Source organism: Papaver somniferum, chromosome 7 (genome assembly GCF_003573695.1).
Source record: "Papaver somniferum cultivar HN1 chromosome 7, ASM357369v1, whole genome shotgun sequence".
NCBI lineage: Eukaryota > Viridiplantae > Streptophyta > Magnoliopsida > Ranunculales > Papaveraceae > Papaver > Papaver somniferum.
Genome location: NC_039364.1, coordinates 158697071 through 158723843, shown reverse-complemented (window position 1 = coordinate 158723843; position 26773 = coordinate 158697071). Strand labels below are relative to the sequence as shown.

The 26773-nt window shown below is 40.3% G+C and overlaps 2 protein-coding genes across 2 annotated transcripts; one reads left to right on the top strand and one right to left on the bottom strand.

The window, feature by feature from the left end:
* Positions 1 to 20694: 20694 nt before the first annotated feature.
* Positions 20695 to 23024, top strand: LOC113298891 (macrophage migration inhibitory factor homolog). Its single transcript, XM_026547758.1, has 3 exons — positions 20695 to 20945; positions 21574 to 21774; positions 22729 to 23024. Exons 1-3 carry the CDS (start codon positions 20835 to 20837, stop codon positions 22762 to 22764), a joined length of 348 nt encoding a protein of 115 aa, XP_026403543.1. The 5' UTR covers positions 20695 to 20834; the 3' UTR covers positions 22765 to 23024.
* A 742-nt stretch (positions 23025 to 23766) lies between these two features.
* LOC113298889 (F-box/kelch-repeat protein At1g51550-like) lies at positions 23767 to 26614 on the bottom strand. Its single transcript, XM_026547756.1, has 2 exons — positions 25786 to 26614; positions 23767 to 24903 (listed from the first exon to the last, which is right to left on the bottom strand). Exons 1-2 carry the CDS (start codon positions 26207 to 26209, stop codon positions 23888 to 23890), a joined length of 1440 nt encoding a protein of 479 aa, XP_026403541.1. The 5' UTR covers positions 26210 to 26614; the 3' UTR covers positions 23767 to 23887.
* Positions 26615 to 26773: the final 159 nt, after the last annotated feature.

The window sequence follows — 26773 nt, the reverse complement described above, 5'->3', positions numbered from 1 at the left end:
TAATTCTCCATTTTATCTCATATTCTGTATTTTCATTGTTTTCAAGAATAAATACTTTTCTTAATTAATTTTGTATTTTTAGGTTCTAAATAAAGTTTGGATGGAATTACGGAGCGAAAAGAGCAGAAAAGTGGTGGAAGCCGAGAGGAATTACGCAAGGAAGCCGCGAGGAATGTTGTGCACAAGACCAAAAGGCTAGAAATGGGCTTAACAAGGAAGAATTGTTCTTAAAGAAGATATGGGATTGGCATACCCAAGGCCCCAAACCCTTACCCAAACCCATTTCCGATATCCATACCCGTTTCCCTTTTTAGACGTCAGATTGGATCATCTCAGCATCCAACGGTCGCATCATCTTCGTGCATCGAAATCTGAAGCTCCTGTCAAACACTATAGCACCTAACTCCATCTTGAGCCGTCAGTTTCGTTGTACTTCCGCATCCAACGGTCTCTTTAAGCTTCCTTCCATCTCACCGTTAGATCAATCCATCACCTCCAAATCCAACGTCTCATCCTCGCTGTACATCCAACTTGATGTCCACGCTCAACACCCGAGCACCTAACACCTATACCCGTCAGCCAAACATACCTTACCCAATTTTCCATCGACCACCTTCTTCTCCATCTTCTCCCCCATCCCTATGCAACAGATCCACCAACTCCATCGCCACCACACCCTCGTCTCTGCCAGCCACCAAATTCCACCGAAACATCACAACCACTCCAACCACTAAAACCCATCACCCCCCCTTTCCATCTAGCTCCCTATTCCATCACTCTCTCACGTTTCTCTCCCTGAAACCCTAAGCGTGGGAGATTGATGAAGTAGGTAACCTAGAGCTGAAATTGACGCATGGAGGAAGTCTAGGAGAGGCAGACGCAAGTGGGTAGAAGCGTATGAGTGAAATTCGAGAAGTATGGGTAAGATTTCGAAACCCTAACTGCCCTGATTTGGGGGAATTTGGGGATTTTTGTGTAGGAACCCTAATTGATTAATTTGGGTATAAATAGAAGGTGTTTTGTGCTGTTGTGGGTATGCCTGGATTAGCCAGAGCACCCTTTGGAGGCCTGGATTAGCCAGTGCTCTCCACTGTTAGGTTTTGTAATCTTCTGTTTTAATTCCAAGTTTCAATTTCAATTACTCTTTATGTTTATCATGTTTACAATTACTGTCAATATGTTCTAATTACTCTTGCTAGGGCTTAGATGAAGCCTGAAGACCTTGTTGGGTAGCAAAATCTTAGTGAACACTCTTGTAGGTTTAACTGAATTAAGATGTTAGTGTTCTTGGTGATTGAAGTCACATGTGATTGAGTGTGCTGTAAGAAGACACTCAATGCTAGGGGTGAACTAGAGAATTTAGGGACTTAACCATCCACATTTAACTAAAGTAGGGAAGTTATGAAGCTTAGGGATCAAACATCACCTGTGATTGAGTGTGATGTAAGAAGACACTCAATGCTAGGGGTGATGCTAGTGAGCTTAGTTAATTAACTCTCTATCTATGTATGCCCTGGATTATAGGAAGGCATGAGCCTCCACCTTGGTCCATTAGGGACAAGAGCATAAACTAGATTGATTCTGTCTAGCTAGGCCATAAGGTGAATTCAAATCCCCTAGTGCATTTACTGCTTAGCTTCTCTGCCTTAGGCTCACTGCCTTTGTTTAACTCCACTGTCACTATCACTGCCACTTAGTTTACTGCTTAGGATAATCTTAGCTTAGGAAAGTAGGAAAGCTTCAACTCACTCACCTTGTCCCTGTGGAATGACCCTGTTCTTGCACATACATTGCTACAACTGACCCTGTGCACTTGCAGGTATCACTGTAGGCTGTCTTTGCTCTTATTTTATACATATCCCAAAGCCTACCACAACACTTGCTCAGATGATAAATATTTGTTCAAACCAATGAATATTGGTTCAACAATCAATATTCAACGATCCATCGAATGAGCAATACTTGCTCACTTCATCGTAAGAACTATCCTCTGTCTCATGACATGTTCAATTCACGAGTTTCAGATTATCATGTTCAACTCAACGACTACATGGACTCATCGTCCCATCAAACCACGAGACGTCAATCGTGTCACTTGGGGGGATATCACTTAGGGTTTTGGTCTGGCGGTCTACGACACGTGTGTTCAAACACACGATGGAATGTGAGGAAGTCGTGCAATCGGTTGAAGGAATTCACGAGGTAGTGGGTGGAAAAGCGACCAAGTCTCCACACGTTGAGCAACTGGTTTCAAACACGATCTCCACTTCCCCACTCCTTGATTCCATCAACTGTCACACTTCATGGAATCATGGTGTCTACAATTCCAGCAATATAAATAAGACTCTGAATCATGATTGAATCATCATCATCAGTATCATCAATCTCACGTCTCATCGACAACACGAGATCATCAACTCATCAATTGAGCAACTACTCTCAATTGAGCAATTTCAATCACTCAGAGCTTATCGTATTCGGAATTCACATACTCGTAATCTTTGATTACCATTGATTCCATACATTTCTCAGCTTCCCTCCTACAGATCAACTCATCCTCTCTTGTGACCGAATTTACTCTGGAACGGTCATTGTCTTGATTTAGGCCGGAGTACTACAGATTGATCTCTCGAATATAAAGCACCCCCTTTGCAGCGGTGCATCTGTGCGAGGTTTAACATTTCGCTCGGTTCGAGGAGTATCCTCCGTACGGTCGTCTCCTCAATTCCTTAAAAAACAAGCAAATCGTTTTTCCCCATCTACAGGCCTGCATATGCCAGCAGCATAATGGCGCAAATAGCACTTGGCGTAGCCATGGCCTCTATATTTTGGAATATTGGTGTTAGACCCAAATATGGCTCGGAAACATTGGCTCCAGTTGCCTATCAAACTTAATGCCCTAGGTAACATTATTTAGCATGGTAGGCGTAGCAACTTTATCTAAATTAGGGTTTGGCGTACCAAAACCCTAATTAGCGCGTGTGGCATGTGGTCGCGGCACGGTGACATTTTTTGTGCAGATGGTGCCATGGGTGGTCATAGCATGGCGCCATTTTTAGGGTTTCCTGGGTCCCGCATGGCTTGTGGCATGTTGTGGGGCCAAAGTGGCGTAATTTGAGCCATGACCAAAATTAGGATTTCAACTAATGTCACTAAAGCAAAATCGTGTTCTAGTTGGGATACCCTGACTTGACCATGTTATGGCGTTGGCTACGAACAAAAAGTGAGTTAGCACGTAAGCGCGCTGTTTGTGGCACGTTGGCAGGTTTGGCATGCTGTTGCGGTGGAGTGGCATGTTTGGCATGCCATTAGCATGTTGGCGCGGAATGGCACGTTTGGCATGCCATTGGTGCCATTGGCATGTTGGCACGGTTTGGCAAGCTAATTGGCATTGTGACCATCCGGTATAATGTGCCTCTTTTAATACTGTGGCGGGTTTAGAGTGACCTGATTGGTCGATAGGAAATGGTCCATACAAACATAAAGCGTGGCCACACTTCTAGTGCGCGTGGCGGATTTAGAGCGACCTGATTGGTCGATGAGGAAAGAGGGCCGGAAAGTATGGGCCCGGCCACATTCTATGTGCATGTGGAGGATTTAGAGCGACCTGATTGGTCGATGGGAAAGAGGAGGTCCAGCAAGCATCATGGGGCGTGGCCACACGCAGGTAGCGCCTGCTAGGGCAGACCGGCTGGCCCATGGCGCGGCCACGCTTCCCTTTGTTGTTCCTACTTTCCGCGGTTCCTCTTTTATTTATTGTTTTCTGATTTTGGTTAGGACTTTGCACCTACTAATCCATGGCGGATCAATTTCCTAGTTTGCTAGGTTTAGTTTCGACCAGCAAGGTCTGATATACTGCGCAAGGCGCAAAAAAACCTAATATTTGCAAATTAATCAGGTTGGTGTTTGAATCTTGTGAATTATCACAAAATTGATTGAATTGTGCATGTTGACATAGATTTTTTTAAATTTATTGCCAGAGAGCACGCTTTCCAAATGAGTACTTTATGCAAACCTTAACCTTGATACTTCGGGAAATTCATGATACTCAGCTTGCAAGTGAACACTAATTGTCATATCAATATTAAGGGTTCAGCCGGGGAACATAGCACAGAAAGTATTCGATGAGCCTTATATTAATGAATAATAAAGGCAAGGTGTCGAAATTTACAGAATATCTGGGATTATTGCTACATGCACCATTTTGGATAAATTTCTTGTAAATATATTGATTTGCTCAATAAATGTGCAAGTGAAAAAATTGTGAACTCATCACTTTTACATGGCTCTGTCTCTTTGCAGATGACAGCATATTAAATTCAGGGTTTCACAATTTTATCCCTGAATTAAAAACCACCATCAACATTTAAGTCCCCTGCTTAGCACGTAACAGTGACATTGTTGCGGGGTAAGCATGAGATGGTGACAGACGAGGATAAAAAATCGAAAAGGCAAGACATGGAGAGTTTACCAGGAAAAATTCGATTGACCTTCGGCAAGAGGCATGTGCGTGGATGGCGTCTTTGTGCCTTGATTGGGCCATGGAGCTTTTGTGCTGCAGGCTCAGCTGCCCATTTTTCCACTTCTTCTTTTTCTTTATATGCCCGTCCCTCTGCATTCTTTCCTCTGCGGTTGCGAGATTCTCTCTGTCAGCAGCCCATGTGAGTCAATTATCCCAGATAGATAAGCAGCTAACCAGTTAATATCCCGTATCTAGAGACTTTACATACGGCAGGTAAAGAGTTTTGCTTTTCCAGGTTTCATCAATTCGTGTAATATAAAAGAGCACTTTGAGCCTTTCTTCTCATATCGATCACCACAGAATTGCATTCACCTTATTTTCAGGTATAGTTTCATATCCTTTTTGCAGTTTTCCTTTTGTTTTCTTTTACCACATAGGTCGTTGATGCGGACATAATGCTTCTCTGCAGTATACGATGGGAACTCCTGGTGATGATTATTCTTCCAATTCTTCGGAGAAGAGCTTTGAAGTTTACAAACCCATGGCTTTTGTGTTTGAGGAGGTATTAAACAAAATTGATCCCTTGTTTCGCGAAGCTGGTCGGGCCATACAGAGTATGCCTCTCACTCATTTACGCATTGTTTGAGGGCGTGTTCAAGCTTTCATGGCTTCGGTTGACATGGAGGAGAAGTGGGGACATAATGCATCATCTCAGCGTGATGAGGCGTCTCAGCGACCAAGTGCTAGGGCTGAAAGGTTCACCGCTCGACTGAAGCAACGAAGGGGTGAACATAAGAAACCTCCAGGCGGGAATAAACTTGATTACCCAGTTCATAACAGTATCGTAATACTTGACCCTGACGTGGACGAATCGGCATATCCTCAAGATGTTGTTGGAGCAGTTTCAGAGAATGATGTCGGCGCAGCTCACGAGAAGGAGACTGAAAAGGCTTCTGGAGAGGATGCCAAAGCTGTTGTTTGAGAGACTGAAGCGACCGTTGGGGACGCTTTTGAAGCGGCCGTTGGGGATGTTGTTGAAGCGGTCGTTAGAAAGAATTCCACTGGGGGCGCCACTGACCTTGGCATTGACATTGATTTTTCCTCTTTGCGTAGCTTGTAGATGTGTTAATACTTCAGGGTCTCTTTTTTTCGTTCATGTGGTTGGAGCCAGGGCTTCACCAAGTAATATTTTTCATTCATGCTGCTTTGATAATTGTATATCTTTAATTGGATGAATGAACAAAATCTCCCGACTGAAAAGAATCCAAACCCCTTTGCGGAAAAAAAGTTCTTCCATTTTTCTGAAGCGATTCATCGAATGGGAAGACACAACACACACATAGTGCGGATGGGAATGTCACATTCTCTCCAGTGATTACTTCCACATGCCGGCGTTGGCAACAATAACTCAAAACAGGGGAAATAACAATAATGGTTAAGGATTTGACCGACCTTCTACTTGATTTTTCCTTGCAAATTACACACTTTGGGCGTCTGTGGCATGCCTCCTGGGCATGTAGAAGCGTGGGCTTCCACGAACTGGGAAACACAGCATGAGAAGCGAGGAAATCTCGTCAGGCGAAGGTTGAAGCTGGTTGTTCTTGAAAGAAGGTGTTCGTGCCGCCACTTGATGATCTTCTTCCTTGCATATTCTCCTCTTCAGTATTTTTTTTTTTTTGAATGATATAAGATATCTCTTGTAGGGCTTGATTTTTTCTGGTTTCGAATTGATGGGTGATGCCTTTATGAGGGTTTGGATTTACTTGGTACTTTTCCTTTGAGATGATTCAGGAAAACTTATTTTAAAAGAAATGATACTTTAATTAACCGATAAATTGAAACCCTAATTATGAATGCAAGCAGTGCAATCATTTTGGAGGAATTACAAATATTGCATGAAAAGGGAAATTGCTGAAGAAAAAAACTAAGAGGAAAAGGCAAGAGGCGGCGTGACACCTTAGGATTTGAAGGGTTTGAGCCATCGGGCGTCTATTACTGCACCTTCTAATTTGTCAGCGTTGATGAGCTTGCAGTAGCCTCCCAAAATAACTTCTGTCACTAGGTATGGCTCATCTGTGGAATCGGACGAAGGAGGTTGGGCGGCAACTTTCACTACCATATCTCCAACTTGAAATGGGTTTTGATGTTGTGCGGCTACTTGGTTCTCAGATTCATTATTTTTGACTAAAACGACTTCCAAATTTTTGATGAAATATTTGAAGGGCCCATCATCCAACTCACATCTCCTTGTGACGCCCGGGTTGATAATTGGATCGAGTCCCCAGGCCTGGACGAGAGGAGAAGCGACTGGTTGCAGAAAGGGTTGTTCAACAAGACTTACTTGTGTTCGAAATCTGCGGATGAACATCGACGGGATCTCTCTAGGCAATTGAGTTACGTTGGAAAGTTGTTGATATAAAAGAATATAATCTTCAGGGTTGGACGGCTTGTTGGAAATACTTTCAGGTATAGACACTGGCAGAGGACATACTCCTAACTTTGCTTTATTGTTATGCACCCACGAGCGCCCCAAAACCATATCATAATTTTGGAATTCTTTAATAATGTGGAATTTGTCGTGCGTTAGAGCATCTCCCACCTTGATTTCGAAGTTAATGTACCCGTAAGTGTTTATTGCTTCACCTTCTGAGTTTCTGATCACAATTGGGGAGTGAGTAGCCTCTTACTTTGAAATTCCTTCGGCTCTTAGAGTCTTGCCAGTAATGATGTTGAAATCAGAGGCCACGTCAATCAACGTGCTATCGAACTACATATTCTTTAGGTAAGCAGTGGTCAGCATTCCCCAGTTGCATTTTCCAACAGTGTTTCCTGAGAGAGGCTGGCATTTGGGAGTGGCTTCTTTGACAGGAAAGAGTTGCTTTTCTGACACAATGCGATTGAGGGTTGCAAATATGTCTTGACGCTTCACCTTAGAGAAATGGAGGATTTCGCACACACGCTGCATCATGGACTGCACGGTTTTGTGAACAGAGTCCCCAGAAAGCATACAGCTTCTGACTGGAAGAGGATCTCTGTGAACTCCCTCATTTCCCAGTTGAAGTTCTCCCGCATCCACCTTTTCCTTGAAAATGCGTTTCAGTTTATTGCATTCATGGGTTGGGTGATGGACGAACCTGTGGTAACGGCAGTACTTGGATTTGTTATTTCCTCTTCAGTTGGCGGGCGCCTGATAGGAGGCAGTTTGATAGCATCATCTTGAATCCATGCTTCCAGGAGTTCAATCACTTCCTCGATTGGAAATGGTAACTCTAGAGCGGCTTCTCCATCCTCTTGGTTTTGCACAGGAGCTTTAGTTGCGGTATTTCGAGTTCGGACCGCCTGATGTGCCGGTGTTGCACGTTTGGGTTGTTGTTCCGTCGCTGGAGCTTTCCTTTTTCCTCCTTCACTCACTACGCTTACAGAGGGGCCAGTGTTATATTGTTTGTTGATGAGGCGTCTGCTTCCTCGAGTTTCGTGTGTATCTTCACTCCTAGCTGGTTTGGTCCTTTCTAATAGTTTCGGTGGCGTTGTAGCTGACCGCTTAGCAGCTTCATGGAGTTCATAGAATATATGGAAGCGTAGATTCTACAGCAAGGCGCGATAAATGGGAACCATGCCGTTAATGCACGACTCCACCAATTGTTGTTCAGTCACGTTTGGGTCATGACAATCCAGTGCCTGAATTCTGAATCTCTTGACATAATCATTCGGATGTTCATTGTTTCGTTGGAACATCCTTCCTAAGTCTTAAAAGGTGATTTGCTCAGACATGAAGAAATACTTCTTGTAGAAAGCTGTAACCATGTCACACCAGTTGGATATGTCGTTTGGTGCAATGTTGTTGTACCAGATGTACGCTCTTCCGGTAAGTGATTTTGGAAATTCCTTCAAACGGAGGACATCATTGTATTCGTGCTCTCCCAAAGATTCCAGAAAACGAGAGATATGTTCCCGCACATTACCAGTACCATCGTAAAGGGAGAATTGAGGAGAAAAATATCCCCTCGGAAGAGGAACTCTTTGCACATCAGGAGGATATGGAGGTTGATGCTGGTGCATATCCACCGGATTTTGTTTGTCTCGATTTCGAAGAAGTTGTTCCAAATCTTCACGCGTGATGAAATTAGATGGTTGATTCCTCTCCATCGGACGTTCAGGAGCAAAACGTGTCTCTTCATCAAAGGTGCGTCCTGCTGAGGTACTGGCGCTAGGAATATTGAAAGTACCCCTCATTGGATCCATTTGGGGTTGACGTGGTTCTTGTGGTAGCCACTCTGTTAGTGTCTTGAGGAAAGTAAGTACCTCTTTCTGAGTTGAAGTCATGTCCGTCAGAGCCTTAGAAAGAACTTCTTGTCTTTCCATCAAATCATCAATGGTAATAGGGGGTTGGCTTCCTCTGGCTCCTCTAGTCTCTCGTCCTGATGGGGGAGTGGCAGCAGCTCTGGCGACAACCGGGGGCGTCACACTTGAGGAAACATTGGGGGCGGAGGCATCGACTCTGGCTCTGGTGATTGGAGGTGTAACACCTGAGAGAACATTTTCTACGCCGCTGGTGTTGGTGGTAGAGCTTGCGGTGCCGCGGGTGTTGATCGTGCTGACAGGTAGTATATTGACGTCGCCGGAAGGAATGTTGATACCAAGGGCGTTTTCAGCGCCGGTAACATCAGGATTTGTTGCTGACCCAGACCTGAGATCTACCATCTTGAAATTGGAATTGAAAATGAAACTGAAAATTGAAAATTGATATTGCGACCGAGAGATTAATCTCCCACTGTGGTCGCCAGTTGTTTTGGGATAAAAACTTTTTCTGCTGGTTTTGGTAAATTTGGGTGTGTTGATGAGAACCGAATCTAAACCCTAAACAAATGAACTGCACGGGAGTACTTTAGATTCGAGAGATCAATCTGTACAATCCTGGCCTAAACCAAGAAATGGTCGTTCCAGTCTTGCTTCGGTCACAAAATGAAGGAGAAGGGTTGATCTTAGGGAGGGAAGCGAAGAAGCTGTTGAGACCAAAATGGTTAACTCTGAAGGTGTGGTTATTTTATGACTTGTATCATAATATGGAACTGGCTTGCGGAATGTGAGCTATCAGTTCTCGGTGTTTTTCTGGATAATATGTTGTTGTTAACCAAAACTCTGTTGTCCTTGGTTGAAATAGGTAGAAACCTATTTATACAAGTCATAATTGAACGCACCCTGATCTCGTAGGAAGTGGGAGTGATTGAGTGATAGAGAAGTGGGGTAATGTGTAAATGCTAGAAACCACGTCCCCACTATGAGGGAAACGGGTTAGTTTACACCCACTACTTATTGCCGCCACTAACTTCCCACTTTCCTGATACTTTCTTATAATGGGCGTGTTGCACGCCACACGCTGTAAACCGCCATACCAATACCCTGATGAGCATCCCCCAGTTTGTGACATATTTGATGTCTCGAGTATTTTCGTGGAAAATGTGCAGCAGATTGCTGAGAGGTTCTTGTGTGCGAGACCTAATTATTCTGATCAATCGTGCATCAGCTAGGTGTCGGATATGTTGTGGCAAGTCAAGCCATGAAACTTGTCGTAGGAAAATGGCGTATGATCCTGAGACTTATCATGGGTCGGTTAACTCCGTAGAGAAGTTGGACGGCCTTGATTGCAGTTTATGAGAAAAGGTGGTCGTTGATTATGGCCACATCTCGTTGGCACCTTGTAATGGCATCGTGGCGCAATTGGCACATGCCAGTGGCATAGTAGCATGATTATCGCATGCCAGTGACACAATGGCACGGCCGGCATATGCCAGCAGCATAATGGCGCAAATAGCGCTTGGCGTAGCCATGACCGCTATATTTTGTCATATTGGTGTTAGACCAAAATATGGCTCGGCAACATTGGCTCCAATTGTCGTATCAAACTTAATGCCCTAGGTAACATTATTTAGTATGGTTGGCGTAGCAAATATATCTAAATTAGGGTTTGGCGTACCAAAACCCTAATTAGCGCGTGTGGCATGTGGCCGCGGCACGGTGACATTTTTTGTGCAGATGGTGCCATGGGTGGTCATAGGCATGGCGCCATTTTTAGGGTTTCCTGGGTCTCGCATGGCTTGTGGCATGTTTTGGGGACAAAGTGGCGTAATTTGAGCCACGACCAAAATTAGGGTTTCAACTAATGTCACTAAAGCAAAATCGTGTTCTAGTTGGGATACCCTGAATGGACCCTGTTATGGCGTTGGCTACGAACAAAAAGTGAGTTAGCACGTAAGTGCGCTGTTTGTGGCACGTTGGTACGTTTGGCATGCTGCTGTGGCGGAGTGGCATGTTTGGCATGCCATTAACATGTTGGCGCGGAATGGCACGTTTAGCATGCCATTTGCATGTTGGCGCGGAATGGCACGTTTGGCATGCCATTAGCATGTTGGCGCGATTTGGCAAGCTAATTGGAATTCTGACCATCCGGTATAATTTGCCTCTTTTAATACTGTGGCGGGTTTAGAGTGACTTGATTGGTCGATAGGAAATGGGTCATCCAAACATAGGGCGTGGCCACACTTCTAGTGCGCGTGGCGGATTTAGAGCAACCTGATTGGTGTATGGGAAAGAGGGTCGGCAAGTATGGGCCCGACCACATTCTATGTGCATGTGGCGGATTTAGAGCGACCTGATTGGTCGATGGGAAAGAGGAGGGCTGGCAAGCATCATGGGGGTGGCCACATGCAGGTGGCGCCTGCTAGGGAAGACCGGCTGGCCCATGGCGCGGCCACGCTTCCCTTTGTTGTTCCTACTTTCCGCGGATCCTCTTTTATTTCTTGTTTTCTGATTTTGGGTAGGACTTTGCACATACTAATCCACGGCGGATCAATTGCCTAGTTTGCCTAGGTTTAGTTTCGAACAGCAGGGTCTGATATACTGCGCAGGGCGCAAAAAAAACTAATTTTTGCAAATTAATCAGGTTGGTGTTTGAATCTTGTGAATTATCACAAAATTGATTGAATTGTGCATGTTGACACGGAGTTCTTTAAATTTATTTCCAGAGAGCAGTACGCTTTCCAATTGAGTACTTTATGTAAACCTTAACCTTGATACTTCGGGAAATTCATGCTACTCAGCTTGCGAGTGAACACTAATTGTCATGTCATATCAATATTAAGGGTTCGGCCGAGGAACATAACACAGAAAGTATTCAGTGAGCCTTATATTAATGAATAATATAGGCAAGGTGTCGAAATTTACATAATATCTAGGATTGTTGCTACATGCACCATTCTGGATAAATTTCCTGTAAATATATTGATTCGCTCAATAAATGCGCAAGTGAAAAATTTGTGAACTCATCACTTTTACATGGCTATGTCTCTTTGCAGATGACAACATATTAAATGCAGGGTTTCACAATTTTAGCCCTGAATTAAAAACCACCATCAACACCTGTCAAACTCAATAAATATGATGCATCAGAAACCTTTTAATACCCCTCTTGAGATTATAGTTCTTGTCCAGGGGAGAAACAAGAACAATCTTTGAAACTATTACAAACTATAATTTATCCCATCCAATGAAGGATCGGGTGGTTTCTCAAGAGGGAAGGATGATTTCCTTATTCCTTGTTCCTGAAATCTCTTTATGGAAGGAGAATCAACATGTGACATCTTCCTCTTCCATAATATTCCAAATGCTTTGTTTATTGACTTTTGCAAACTATGAACGGTTATGTATATGTCTTTCGAAAGAGACGTAGATTTATTACGAGATTTTCTTCCTTTTTTCTGATTAGCAGAGGCAGACTTTTCAAGAACCTTTGTGTAGTCATCTTTGGTTGATCCTGGTTTCGCACAAGGAAAACTTAAGATTTGTTGTGTCCTTGCGTTTTAACACATCCTTCTCTTTACAAAAAGAGTTTGATAGTGAAAAGTTTTCAGGAGCAATATGCTGATTCTTGTAATCATGATTACGAGATATCGCATTTTCTTATCTTAGTTTTTTCAGTTGACATTTCATATTTTCAATCCTTTTAATCCATGCTTCCTACTCAAGTTGAAACATACTCTTCATAGAGCACAGATCTTTGGTCAAAAGATCAATTTTCTTTTCTTGAGAAGTTAGATTGTTTATCATGGAATAATGATAGTTGTTTGGATAGACAATAGTGATTATCAATAAAGTAAGTGAGAGAACTTTCACTGGTTTCTTCCTCAGGACTGTAGTCAAGAGTTTCCATCCATGCTTTTTTTAACTCACTAATCTCCTTATTACAACCAGAGATATCATGAACAATTCTGTAGCACTTGGAACAAGTTCCATTATCATAGTCTTTGTGAACTTTTCTATCCTTATCATAGATTGAAGAAGAAGATTTTATTCGAGACTTTCTTTTTCTCTGTCTAAGAGTTAACTCTTGTACGAACAGTGAAAGAGTCGAATTAAAGCAATTCTCATCTTTTACATCAATCAATTTAGGACATAGAGACTTAAAATCAGATGTAGCAACAGGGTTGCAAGACATGTGAAGTTTTTCTCTTTTACTCAGTTCAAGATCAAAAAAATTTATCTTTCCAACAAGAGTATTTATGGAAAGTGTATCAAGGTTATTTTCCTCAACGATGACATGTTTCTTAGAATCGTATCTAGCTGGCAGAGACCTGAGAATTTTCATCACAATGTCCTTTTCAGGAATAGTCTTACCCAATACAAAAAATGCATTTAAAATTTCAGACACTTTATGATTAAACTCATCAAATGAATCTTTAGCATCCATACGAAGGTTTTCCCAATCAGAATTTAGGTTTTGAAGCCTCGCTTCCTTTTCAGAGGTATTCCCTTCAAATACGGTTTCTAAGATATCCCAAACATCTTTAAACCGAGTGCACATAGTCACATGGTGCTGAAGATATGAGGTAATGGCATGGATGATAGCATTCAATCCGTCAGAATTTTGCTTTGCAGCAAGAATCTCATGATCTTCATACTCACCAATATCCTTTGCAGTGGTTACACCGTCTATTGTAACCGTAGGAGGATTATATCCATTAACAACACGAACTCATGATTAAAAATCACGCGCTTGAAGAAAGACACGGCAAACAGTTTTCCACCATAAGTAGTTCGAGACATCGAAAACTGGCGGTACATTTATAGAGATAGTATTTCTGTCCATAGAGTCAAATTGCTACAAACACATACTTATGAGGTCTTTAATGTGTTTTCCTGCTCTGACACCTATTGAAAAATCGGGGGTATAACAACCACACCCAATAATTCATTCGGAAATATGTATGGAATAACTCCAATATAATTCTGAGAGCACCAGCTTATAAAGCGAGCTCAATCAAGAAATATACGAAAGAGTTATATCTCAATTTCTCAATACAATCTACAATCAAACAGATAGAAATCTGTGAGCCCGATTGATATGAGAAATAACTTGGATGGTACCAAAGACCAATGCCCAAGTTTCAATCAATTTATATCAACAATCGAAGGTCGGGTTTACCAATTGATTGATGTACATACAACCAATGATATTTTAATTATATAAACAAATATAATGCGGAAAATAAATAACACAAACACCCGAAGTTTTGTTAACGAGGAAACCGCAAATACAGAAAAACCCCGGGACCTAATCCAGATTTGAACACCATATTGTATTAAGCCGCTACAAAAACTAGCCTACTACAAGTTAACTTCGGACTGGAATATAGTTGGTCCCTAACCCAACAATTAAGGTACAGTCGCGTTCCTTACGTCTCTGAATCCCAACAAGACTCTACGCACTTGATTCCCTTAGCTGATCTCACCCACAACTAAGAGTTGCTACGACCCAAAGTCGAAGACTTATAAACAAATATGTCTCCCACAGATAAGTCTATTCTGATAGATAAATCTGTCTCCCACAGAAGTACCTATGAAGTTTTGTTCCCTCTTATGATAAATCAAGGTGAACATGAACCAATTGATAATCCGGTCTTATACTCCCGAAGAGAAGCTTAGAAATATCAATCACCTCATAATAACTTGACTATATGGTGGTAGAAGAAGTTACCGCGGAATCACAAAGTCTGAGACGAAGAACTTTGTGACTACTTTTTATATCTTACCTATCAGAGATAAATATCGAGCAAATATTAGAGAAGATAGTACTCAACATGATAGAACAAGTAAGATCAGAACACGCAACTACAGAGAAAATAGTTGGGTCTGGCTTCACGAATTTCAAATGAAGTCTTCAAGTTGTTAACCTATAATGGTTTTGGAAAAACCTAAATTAAAAGGGAATCGACTCTAGCCGCAACTAGGACACAGGAAAGTGTCGGGATTAGGTTTTCCAATTGCTAGAGTTCTCCCTTATATAGTATTTCAAATCATGGTTTGCTTTCAATCAAAGCTAAGATAGCTTGGTAACAAAGCATTCAATATTCACCGTTATATGAAAACCTGACTTAAGATTCAAGCTAAGTCTGCTTAAAACCAAGGAAATATCTCTCCGTCGTTAGATGGTCTTAGCTTGTTACACACAAATGAAATATACTTTCATTTAGATATGGGTAACCGTACCTAAACGTGTATATTGAGTTGGCTCAATAATAGTTAACCGAAGTTAGCCATATGAACACTTTTGTCTTAACCACATTCATCTAACTTCTAGATCAAATATGATGATCAATCAATCATGAAAGATAATCAAATGAATCTAATTGTTTTTCAAATAGAGTTGTTCAATTGTTCACTATTTCACATAAATATATATGAACCAATGGAATCAAAATCGAATTGATTCATGAGAATCAATTCATGAACATTAAGCCACAGTTTGAAAAGATTGCATTCCTTAATTCATAAATTTATTTGTTCATGAGTATGAAAACATACTTAACCGATTTTAGAACTTTAACCACTAAGTTTGCAAACGGGTACGCAAACTATAGCTTCTGAACTTTGGTCTTGTCCAGCAGTTTGCAAACAGGTATGCATACTGCTGTCCCGGACCTTAACTCAGGTAGAACCGTTAGCATACTGGTATGCAAACTTGATTTCTGGACTTTACAAGTTAAAACCGTTCGCATACTGGTATGCAAACAAGGTTTCTGGACCTAAATCATATCACAACAGTTTGTATACTGGTATGCATACTGTGTTGTATCCAGACAAAGGTTAACTTGTTCTAAACTCCCATTTCAATCATTGAAACATCCTTAGAAGACGACAATAGTTGTCTCACACAAACTATTAGCTTATAAGTAATTTTCAAGTGATTGAATGATCAATACGAAACTTTCCGAGTCGACATCAAATGATTGTCTCACACAAATCATGTAAGATGTTTCAAGGCGATTTTCACATGATCATCTTTTGATTTATTATTTAGTTTCCAACAAATAAATTGTTTCCAACTAATCTTGTCAAGAATATGATGAATGCAGCTAAACAAAAAGCTTCCAACACATATTTCGAGAAATAGATAACTGAGTTAAACTCAGCTCGAAATATCAAATGTGTATAATATAAAAGTCTATATAGCTATACGACATAGTCTCATTAGGAGATAAAATAGAATAAACTTGTGAGTGATAGATAAGTTTTATTCTCCACATACCTTTTGTTGATGAAGTTCCTCCAAGCTCTCCTCAATAGATCTTCGTCTTCAATCGATAAACGTCGTGAAGTCTAAATCTCAACTACACATTGTATCCTAATCCGAGACATAGCTATAAGTAGACTAGAAATCAAGACTTATAGTTTTGATCAACTAAGCTTGACAAACAAGCTTGAGATAGCAACGCTTGCGAGTTCGACCGAGCAATGCTCTAACACTAGTTAATAGCCATCCAAGTCATGGCGCAAGGCACGACCTAGCCAATAGCCATCCAAGTCGTGGCGCGAGGCACGGCCTAATCAATAGCCATCCAAGTCGTGGCGTGAGGCACGACCTAGTCAATAGCCAGCCAAGTCGTGGCGTGAGGCACGTTCTAGTCAAGATTCATCCAAGTCGTGGCGCGAGGCACTGCCTAGCTAGCCAAGTGGGGCACGACCGAGTTGGCTAAGTTGTGGGGCGCTAGTTGGTTCGTGGTTGTGGCCGCGAACTTTGGTGGGATGGAACTTGTGGCCATGACCACGGCCATTAGCCTAGCGAAGATATTGCATTGAAGGCCATTTCCTGGACAAGAGATTAGTGGCCATGGCCATTGGCCTAGATGATTTGGTGTCCATGGCCACAGTCATTGGCTTGGCCGAGAAATTAGCGGTCGTGGCCATGGACATTGGCAGGGCCGAGAAGTTGGTGTTCGTGGCCACGGGCATAGGCCGTGGCCACGGATATTAACCGAGCCAAGGAGTTGGTGGTCGTGGCCACAGTCATTAGCCGAGAAATTGGTGGCCATGGCCATATTATAAGACACAACCATATTGGCTTGGCTATGGAGCGCGGCCAGGTTATCCTGCCTATAAAGCGCGGCCATGTTGGCGCTGGCACTCTGTTTGTAGTATACATAACATATTCAAGGAATTCAGCCGTGGAAGTTCTGCGACTCGAAGTAATGTTCTAAATAGTATGCTTCTGGTAGTACTTTTATTCAAAATAGCGTAGTATCTTATTATGAATATTTATAATTTGTACAATCAATATACACTGATTAATACATGACAATTTGTATGACCGTGCATAAAATAATGAGAGTTCAGCCGAGTGAAGCTCTAAAATCTTACACGCATATTCAAGACCAATATAGCCATTAGCTGGATACACATTCTCAATTCTCTTACGGAATATAATGTAGAAGTACGAATCTATAATTTTGATTCCGCGTCAAGAATTTATACATATTTTATTTCATATTTCCGCAGCCGGGCAGAGGCAATATTATAATTTTCTCCCTTGTCAAAAATCCACCATCAACACCAACATAAGTAGGGATGGATCGTGCCTTGGATCTTCAACGAAACCGGACCACCAATCATATTGATTTCTTTCAACTATGAAACAAGTTTGTAAGTCAACTTCCTTTAACTCATGTAATCAAACATAGTTTTCTAGGCATGAAACCAATCATAAGTTCATTACACAATCTAGTAACAAGTTACAAAAATTATGTTTATGCCGCAATTACGAAGTTCAAAAAATAAGTGTTATACTTCATAATTCAATATATCTAAGTTGTAGAACAACTTGTATATTCTTCCTTGACACTTTGATCATAATAAGATGATAAAGTATCTAATACTAGAGTTTCATTTATATAACTTTGCATGTTATGTTTTCAATCTAAACTACTTGAAAATAACGATATTAGAATGTAAACAAGTCAAGTCTTTCAATACTAACCTCAAGTAGAAGGATGATATATTTGTCGATGTCGACACGTCTTCAGAGTAATACTTGTATGTCTCAACATTTCTAGATTCCTAGTGTAACCTAACAAAGTTGACTCTAGTAATTCTAATCAAGCGATTTTTGAGTTTTGATACTAAAAATCTGACAACCAACGCTTGGCGGGTTCAACCGAGCAATGCTATAAAAATATCTCTTCCATTAGATAGGAAAGGTTTAAACACCCATATCCAAGCTAACTGGATACCACAATTCCAGAATACCATTGACCCGGGAAAATGCTACCATGTACAATCGTTCGCTGACATCATTGATCCGGTAACCCAAGCTTGGTCCAACGAAAAGATGAATTTACTTCCATCGCCCATAGTTCGGAGAATCATCACCATCCACATTCCTCATGACGCTCAACCTGATAATATCATTTGGCCTTTAAGGATTTAACAAAGTCAGACAGTTACACTACAACATATGGATATAAATGCTTTACTAGCACTTCTAATCAGTTGCTTCAACCTTCCTCCCCCAAATTCCTACAGATGTTACCGTGTTCCCCCAAAAATAAAACTTTTCTTGTGCAAATTTAATTAACGAAAGTCTGATGACCCTCAACATTCTAAAATCATATCCACCTCACCAACTCCAATTCGTGTCCATGGTGCAACTCTGATCCTGAAACGGCTGCTTACTTTGTCCTTCATTGTACTATAGCCATGGATTCATGGAACCTCTTACTTGCTCAATAGCCTAATCAAAAAAATAACCTCACGTAATATCCTCATCTTTCGAACCCCCTAAATAACAATTTTCCAACTCCTGCAATCAAAGGCCCAGGCCTCTGTCACTATATTATTTTGGTTTCTTTTCTGGTTCTCATGGATTTCCAGAAGAACTAATATACCGTCAAAAGAAACCGACCTGAAAAGCGTTATGCAAATGGTTGTTAAACTCCTACAAGAGTACTCCTGACTATGAAAGTAGAAGTATTAGATAGTGCGCTAATACATTTGAAGACTAAATCATGCAGTTAAGGCATGAAGTTGAAGAACGTATAATCATGCAGTTTAGAATTTTGTGAACATTGTGTGAAGGTGGAGAAAGAATCAAGCTTAGAGTTGGAGTAGAAAGTTCTAGTTTTCTGAAGATATGAAAATATCATGAATATCACCACATATGAAATATTGGAATGTGTTCATACAGATGTTTGGGAACTTGCAAAGACTGATCTTTGTAAGGTACGAATTATTTCATCTTTTGAAGAAAACTTCGTCGGTATGGGGGTACACCATACATTTGCATGTGATGAAATATTGAACTCCGCATTGAAAGACGAAGTGTTGGAATTTGAATAAGTAGGATGGAGAAAGATCTCAAATTTGACAAGTGAAGTGGTGAGTTGAAGTCAAAGACTATATCCTACAAGTTGAAGCAAATGTGCAAAGAATTGAATCTTGCAAGTTTGAAGAATATGTGCATGTGAAAATCTATGAAGTTGAAGACGCGTCAAGAATTCATAGATAATTGGATTTGCTGAGAAATTAGCAAAGTAGCAAAAGAAGTGGTGGAATTCGGGTAAGGCCTTCTTGGACCTAATCATGTCTTTTGAGTTTGCTACACCATTCAGGTGTATTGGTGTCTTTAGACACAGTTGCATTCTTGGGCCCAAGATAACCTCCCTCGTGTATTACCTGTGATGCCACCTTTTACAAATCATGCCAATATAATAGTGATAACAACAACCATCTTAATAGGATGGCTCAAAGCTAACCCATTCTGGACCAAAATCAACAAAGACGGAGCAGCTCGAGGACATCCTATAATAGCAGGAACGCGACACCTGCAACAATCTTGGAAATTTCGCAACCTTTACCACTGCTCTTACACCGAAACCTTTTCTATGTTCATTGCTTCCAGAGTGCAAACGGATCGTGGCTGGATAAAGGCGTACAATTCAAAACAGACTCGAAAATCTTCTAAGATTCCCAATATCAGATACTGAGCCTCCTTGGTACATAAGCAAAATGGTCGCAAAATAAAACTCGGAATAGCCCAGATCCCACATTACACCATCCGACATATCTACGAAGAAGACAACCAGGTGGCAGGCGAACTGGCAAACCAAGTTTCAGATGCCAACACACCGGGAAACCTAATGGTCGACTCTTTGGGTACAACCTACACCTTGTAAGTCCTCTTTAAGTTTTAAATAAAATTCATGCTTCAAAAAAAGCAATTATGATATGTCGAACAATAAATTTCTCTCAACCTTTTATGCGATAACTTCTTCATTTCTTGATTTTATCATTCGAGTTTTATCAAGTACTGGCTTAAACTCGAAATTTCTTCTTTGCAATATTCATTATAATTCTAAAGACATACGTCATTGTTTCGGTAGATGGGATGGTAAATAATATGAGTAAATAAAATAATCAGTCCTCACATATCTTTATTAATGTTTGTGGCAAAACTATCAATTACATATAGGTTTTAAAATAAATAATCTTTTAACTCAATCTTCGTAATGCTTCTTGATATATTGAATCTTTAACACTCTTGACGGATAGATTTAACATGGGGACTATGTTTAACCCTAGATTTTCTAATCTGGGCCCTTACTAATCTGACACGGCCAAGAAACACCGAGACCACAAGTCTCGACTAATCTATAAGCTCAATTTCAGGGCCATAGGTCAGAATATTACACAGTACTCCTTCCGTCTCAGTTTAGATGAGTTTTTTTTTCATGTAATAAATGACCTACAACCAAAAAGTATTAATAAGACCTCCACATAGGATGACCTTGACCCCAAACATTGGAGATGCTTCGAGAATGAACCATGGTGCGAGGATGGTTTGTCCATTTGTCAAAAAGATTTTTTGTTTTTGTACGAAGTACCATACAAACTTAATAGACACGCAAAAAAAAAAGAGTGAAACAGAGTATTTATGATATCCATTCATCCGTAACTCTATCTGGTCTTCTGAAAATTCTCGTTCTACTTAACCTAAACCAAACAATTGTAAGATAAACAAGTGAGTTTAGCTATTTGATTATAAAAAATGCCAACTTTAAACCTTTTCATCAATATTCCGGTAGATTCTGTTATAGCTTCAGATATTCTCAAAGATGCAACTAAAGTTGTCGCAAAAATCATTGGCAAGCCTGAATCTGTAAGTTTTATAACCTAACCCCAGTTTTGTTAATATTATATATGTTTCACAGTTTGTTCCAGTCTTGTGCATGACTTGTTTGATACTTGTACTGTGTGAATGGTTGCTTTTTTTGGGACTGCACATATGATGCTTTAAGCCAGCATAGAGGTTTCTAATCTTTGTTATCTGACTATCCCGGTTTAGTTACAGTTCATTATGTGATGATTTTAATGGGTAGAAGGTTGAGTTCTTGCTACTATCTGTTTTGGGTTCTTCTTGTTTGTTATTGTCTATGTAATGGTAGTTCATATGAGACTCTGTACAAGAAATAAGAATGCCCTTTTCCTCCTACGTTGTGTGCATATAGAAGATGCAGGAAAGCTCTTGGACTATGTAGAATCCTAAATCATTGTATTATTGTGAGCCTTTGTACTGGTTCTCTTATTTCACTGCTTCAGTCCACACACTTTAAGTTTTGCCAAAACTCAATATGCACAAAATGTAGTCATGGGTACAATTTTCTCTTTCTTGAGATGGTATCTCTGGTGGACTGATTATGATTCCCTATAGTACGCTTTTAATAGGTTATTTGTAAACGAGTTTGTTATTTGCTTAATGTTTGTTTATATCGGTGTTGATTGTTTAGTATGTGATGATTTTGCTGAATGGTGGAGTTCCTATTGCATTTGCTGGAACCGAAGAACCGGCTGCTTATGGAGAACTAATATCCATTGGAGGTCTAGGTCCAAGTGTTAATGGAAAACTCAGTTCAGCCATTGCAGAAATTCTCGAGACAAAGCTCTCTGTGGATAGCTCCCGATTCTATATCAAATTCTCTGACGTGGAGGTAAGCCAGTGAACCTAGTTTCTTTTCTTTTTCTTTTGCTATTTACACCTCGTCTCACATCGTTCACCTGTTAGCAAAATTCTGTGTTTGCAAATTTATGGTCCATCAGTATATATACTAAGTTTTAGTTCCATCTTTGCTTTTGGGTTTTGTGCTTGATGCACGAGGAGGATGTTTGGTAATCCATAAAACCTGAGCGAAATTGGAGTTTGACGGATAATAAGGGCTTTCACTTTAGGTAAGGATGACTTATTAACAATCTGGATCATCCTCAATGCAACCGTATCACTATTAAACTCCTAACTGTACCGTCCTGTGGTGGAAATCACCCTATGAAAAAAATGATGATGGTGTTAGTAGTACTAGACAAAATACTTGTCAGTGGGGAGAGGCAGAATCAGGGTAGAAGCTTATCTTACAGGGTCTTACAAGGATAGACTGTCCTGTGCATATACTCTTCTGTTTCTCTCTTTCCTAAAAGACCATGTTACCTGTGGAAAGCATTCTCTAATTGCTACTGTTAAGTAGATTGAAGCTTCATGAGTGAAAATGAGGCAGTATAGATTTGGCGAGTAACCTAGATATTCCAAAAGCTTTATAATCTAATCCAAACCTTTCTAGAATATGAACACCGTGATAGAATGAGATCTATAGATTCAGATAGATTATTGCAAAAATGGAAGCAGTCAGTGGTAATGTTAATACCTCTGTGTCTATGCATGTCTAGTGTGGCTGATGAATTTAAAATAGCTGCCCAGCATCAACGATGCCTTGGATGGGCTGGGATCTGCTCTCTCCAAAAAAATTAGTCGAATCTTTGTCAACCTCCGGTAATTTGTTGTAGCATACTTAGTAGTCCCAACTAGACATGTTGATTGCTTGATAATCATCTTATCTTTTTCCTTAAAGAAACAATTACTAATATTTATTCTCATGTGTTTATTCTTTCTGAAGCGATCATTCTTCGGGTTCAATGGCTCAACATTCTGAAACGTAACTTAAACATCGGCATGGGTTCAGTTGTTCAAGTGCTCAACATAAAGATAAATATGTAATGAAGCTACGAATTTACTTGGTTTTTGTTGTATTCTCATCTGAACAAGGTGAATATCTCCAGAAGTTGATTGAACAAATAAATATGTTCATATTTACTTGCATTTTAACGTCGATATATGGATTCTTGTTCTATCCAGTGGTACTCAAATGCATCTGTTTTTTCTTAAATTTGAAAAAATGAGGTTCTCTTTTTACTGCATCTATTTTCAGTTGCGCGTCCTGATCAAGACTTTGGACTTGTAACCAAGTAGGGCCATACTGAAATTGTTTCCCACCTCTTCTGCAACTAGTCATATCAATTCAAGAACTTGTTATATTCCATAGATACTAGTCAGGAGGGACATCAATGTAAGCGTCAAAACGGGAATGACTTATGATAAATCCGCTACAATATACTGAATTCTTCGTTTCTTCTTTCCATCTTGAGGGACCATTTCATTTTTGTATTACTCAGAGCTTAGAGTAGCAATGACTGAATAAATGAATGCTGCCAATTTTCTGCAATAATTTGAAATAATGCATCATATCGGTCCCCTACCTGAATATTTTTTTTCCGCCCATACCGCTGCGAGGTTGTACAGGGCCCTCTGGTCGCCTTATGCGTTGGATGTTCAAGTTTTCGGTGGGTTCTACCTCCTGACGCATTGCGAGGATTCATCAAGTGGTGAAGAGTTTTCTCCTCCAGTTAATTATGACAGCAATATCTTGTCATTCTACTCTGCATCTGCATTTCATCAAACTGCTTTTGGTTTTTCCTTTGTTTTGCCTGCATCTACTGTAATTAAGGATTTGACCGACATGTTCCCTCATCTGCTAAGTATAGTGCTGGTCGTGTGTTTGACACCCTCCTGTTTAACAGTGGTTTTCAAGCGTAAAGTTCTGAGAATTAATTCGAAATTTGTACACATTGTGCTCGAACTTAAAAGGCGAAAGCAGTAACTCAAAACCCTGAGAAGAACTGTTCTTTCTTATTCTAAACTATGTCCATTAATGTGGAAGATTATTGAGTTACATAATAGAGCTACTCTTTATTTACAGACGGTTTCACATAGCGAGATTAGCCATCTAGAGAAAGAGATACATCAACTGTTTCGATTTCGTACTTCCACGGTTGGAGCAAAAGCTCTATTAGATAGAGCTCTCCATCAAACCTCAAACCAAATGCTTCAGCAGGCAGGACCTGTCCATCAACCATTCCACCAAACACGTAAATATTGCAGCCTGATTTATCTACACATGCCTGGTGAAATGACCTGGAACCCGGCTTATGGCCTTCTAGTTTCAATCTCTTCCAAACCTTCTTAGATAATACCCTTAGCTCTTGTGAGTTAGTACATGCTTTTGCCGTTGGTATACCGTTAATATCCAACATCCAAAAATCATTTTTTCGGTGTCGAGATGAATCTTCTCCTCCATAGATTAGCAGTCTTCCTCCTAAGACAAGAGTAGCCGAGTGACCCACTCGTGGGGGAGGAATACCCACAGGGACGTCAGCGGAATCGTATATCAATGGAACCCATTCAGGGTATTCCTCTGCAATATCAAAGAGCCACACATCATTGAGGACTTCATAACCAATACCTCTTCCACCAAAAAGAACCATTCGAGTTCCTCCAATACAGGTCAAAGTGTGTCCTGAACGTGCTGGAGGTGAAAGTCGAGTAACAACCTCATGCCATGCGGCAGAGTATATACCATTGGATAAATCTAAAATCCATGTATCGTTCAATCTTAACCCATCCAGCCCAATTCCTCCATGGATCAGCATTTTCTTGCCGTCCACACAACATCCGGCATGAGCTCCACGAGGAGGAGGTGCAGCAGAACCCACTTCGAGAAGCATCCACGAGATTGTAATTTGAAGCATTTCATCGCGCAGAACATGACCTACCCATGTATCGTTCTGGCGGAGACCGTGATCGTTAATCCCCCCGAAGAGGACAAGAGTTTCACCAACAACTGCACAGGTTTGGCCAAATCTTCCGCTTGGAACTCCTGAATTGGTCTTTTGCCAGAGAATCGTCTTAAATTCGTTGCCAATGTATGCAACCCAAGTGTCATCCAAATGGCGCCCTACAAGAAAATGTAATCTAGGTTAATGTGGTGAGAATGCAAAATCAGCAGAAGCTAGCTAGTCATGTAAGCCATCTTTTAACAATGCCTAAAGCACACTACTTGTTTAAGTAAATATTTAGTTTTTCAATCAAATCTCTCATTCTAGATTCAAAAACTTGACATTATATCCATGCATATTTCTCCAGAGAAGGACAACATATGCAAAACCTTTGCCAGACAAGGTTCCCTTCGTGCATAAACCACAAACCGCCCAAAAACAAAATGGAATCAACCGATAGCCATTACCAAAACCACACATTCAAATTCCAGACCTGCGAGGTGAACTTGAAAAGTTGGTTTTTTGTAGGAAAATATTTTCCAGACTGCAAAGCTCAAGCAATAACTCCCTGATTCACATTTCCAATAGCTAGTGATGGAATGGTCTCAATCTAGAGACATAGCATATCAAACACAGATTTACAGATGAAGTAAGATGTTCAACATAATATCAATTCAAGAACATCACAAAAGGTAGAGAATTAGGATCGATAAACCCCCCAATAGGGATATGCCATAATACCACCAAAATGACCACCTCAACCACAAATAAAGAAATTGCAAAACAGTATAGCACCATGATCAGTAAAGTATACCAGCTCAAAATAAACCCACTAAAAGAAAAACCACATATCCAATTTCCAATCGCTTAAGAAACCCCTGTGTCCTCGGACCATGGAGTAGTCAGGTTAAGTCAAGATGCCAAGATTATATAGTATTTAAATCAACTCATTAAACAAATACAAGAGAAGGCTAAAACCCCATTACTCAAATCAATAGTAGTAGATCATACAAAAGCTAACATAAAAGATGCAAAATTGATTAAAGGAAACAAATAGTTACCTCCCTCACAGCCACCTCCATACAAGACCAGACAATCGGAAACAAAATTAATAGAGTGAGAAGCTCTGGGTCTTGGAAAAGCTGAAGTGTCATCAAAACAAGATAATCTGATACAATTAACAGAACCCATTTGAGTAACTAGTTGATAAAGCTTTTTCCATGAAAGTTGATGTTCAGGGGGTGAAGAAGATAAAAGTGCATCAACATAAGAATTACCCCAATCCCTTCTACATATAGATTCCCACAAAGTTTCAGAACAAGCTACAAGTTTGAATCTTTTACAAACCATAGTAAATGAAAGAACTGATTCTATGGGTAGTAATAGTAAGATTGAGAAAAGATGGTCAGATGCTATGTGGGTTATGTTTGATTTGTTGTTTGAAATGGTGATACTACTGCTGCTGCTGCTACAGAATTCTGCCATGGAAAAAGAAACCAACTTTTTATTTTCTTTTCTTTGGTGCAAATGTAAGATTGTTGTTGTTGTTTTCTGTTTTGTAAGAATTTTGCTTTTTTTTTTCTTTTTAGTTGTTGATGATATTCTTGTTTGTGAGAAGATGATAGGGATTGTATCATTGGCGAAAGAAGATTATGATGCTGTTTGTCTTAGTAGTGGGGACAAAAAACCGAAGTTACTTTGTATGAGAGTGTGATGACTCAGTGTGATAGGGTAAAATGGTCTTTTTGTTCATTGGACCAACAATTTTGGAAAGAGGAGTTTTGTTTCAACACTCTTTCTAGCTAGGGGTTTCTCTAGGTACAAAAGCTTGGCTTTTCTCATATTTTCCTTTCGGAAATGACTTGCACTAGTGCTGGATTTTGAACACTAATGGAAGTAAAAACTATTGTCTGACTAGTTCACCATGAACAATTTTATAAGAGAAACTCCTATGGAATGTAAAAATGTTTGATGTGTTCATTTTGAGTCCATTATGGACCAAACATTCAATTTTCAAAATGTTTATGACCTGCGCAATATTGAAGATTT

What these genes read in the sequence shown, in the direction of transcription:
- LOC113298891 (XM_026547758.1), top strand. Translation starts at nt 20,835, where the DNA reads ATGCCAACTTTAAACCTTTTCATCAATATTCCGGTAGATTCTGTTATA. An exon ending in TCATTGGCAAGCCTGAATCT is followed by an intron (nt 20,946 to 21,573) that starts GTAAGTTTTATA and finishes TTGATTGTTTAG; the next exon opens with TATGTGATGATTTTGCTGAA. An exon ending in TCAAATTCTCTGACGTGGAG is followed by an intron (nt 21,775 to 22,728) that starts GTAAGCCAGTGA and finishes TTCTTTCTGAAG; the next exon opens with CGATCATTCTTCGGGTTCAA.
- LOC113298889 (XM_026547756.1), bottom strand. Translation starts at nt 26,209, where the DNA reads ATGGCAGAATTCTGTAGCAGCAGCAGCAGTAGTATCACCATTTCAAAC. An exon ending in TGGAGGTGGCTGTGAGGGAG is followed by an intron (nt 24,904 to 25,785) that starts GTAACTATTTGT and finishes ATTTTCTTGTAG; the next exon opens with GGCGCCATTTGGATGACACT.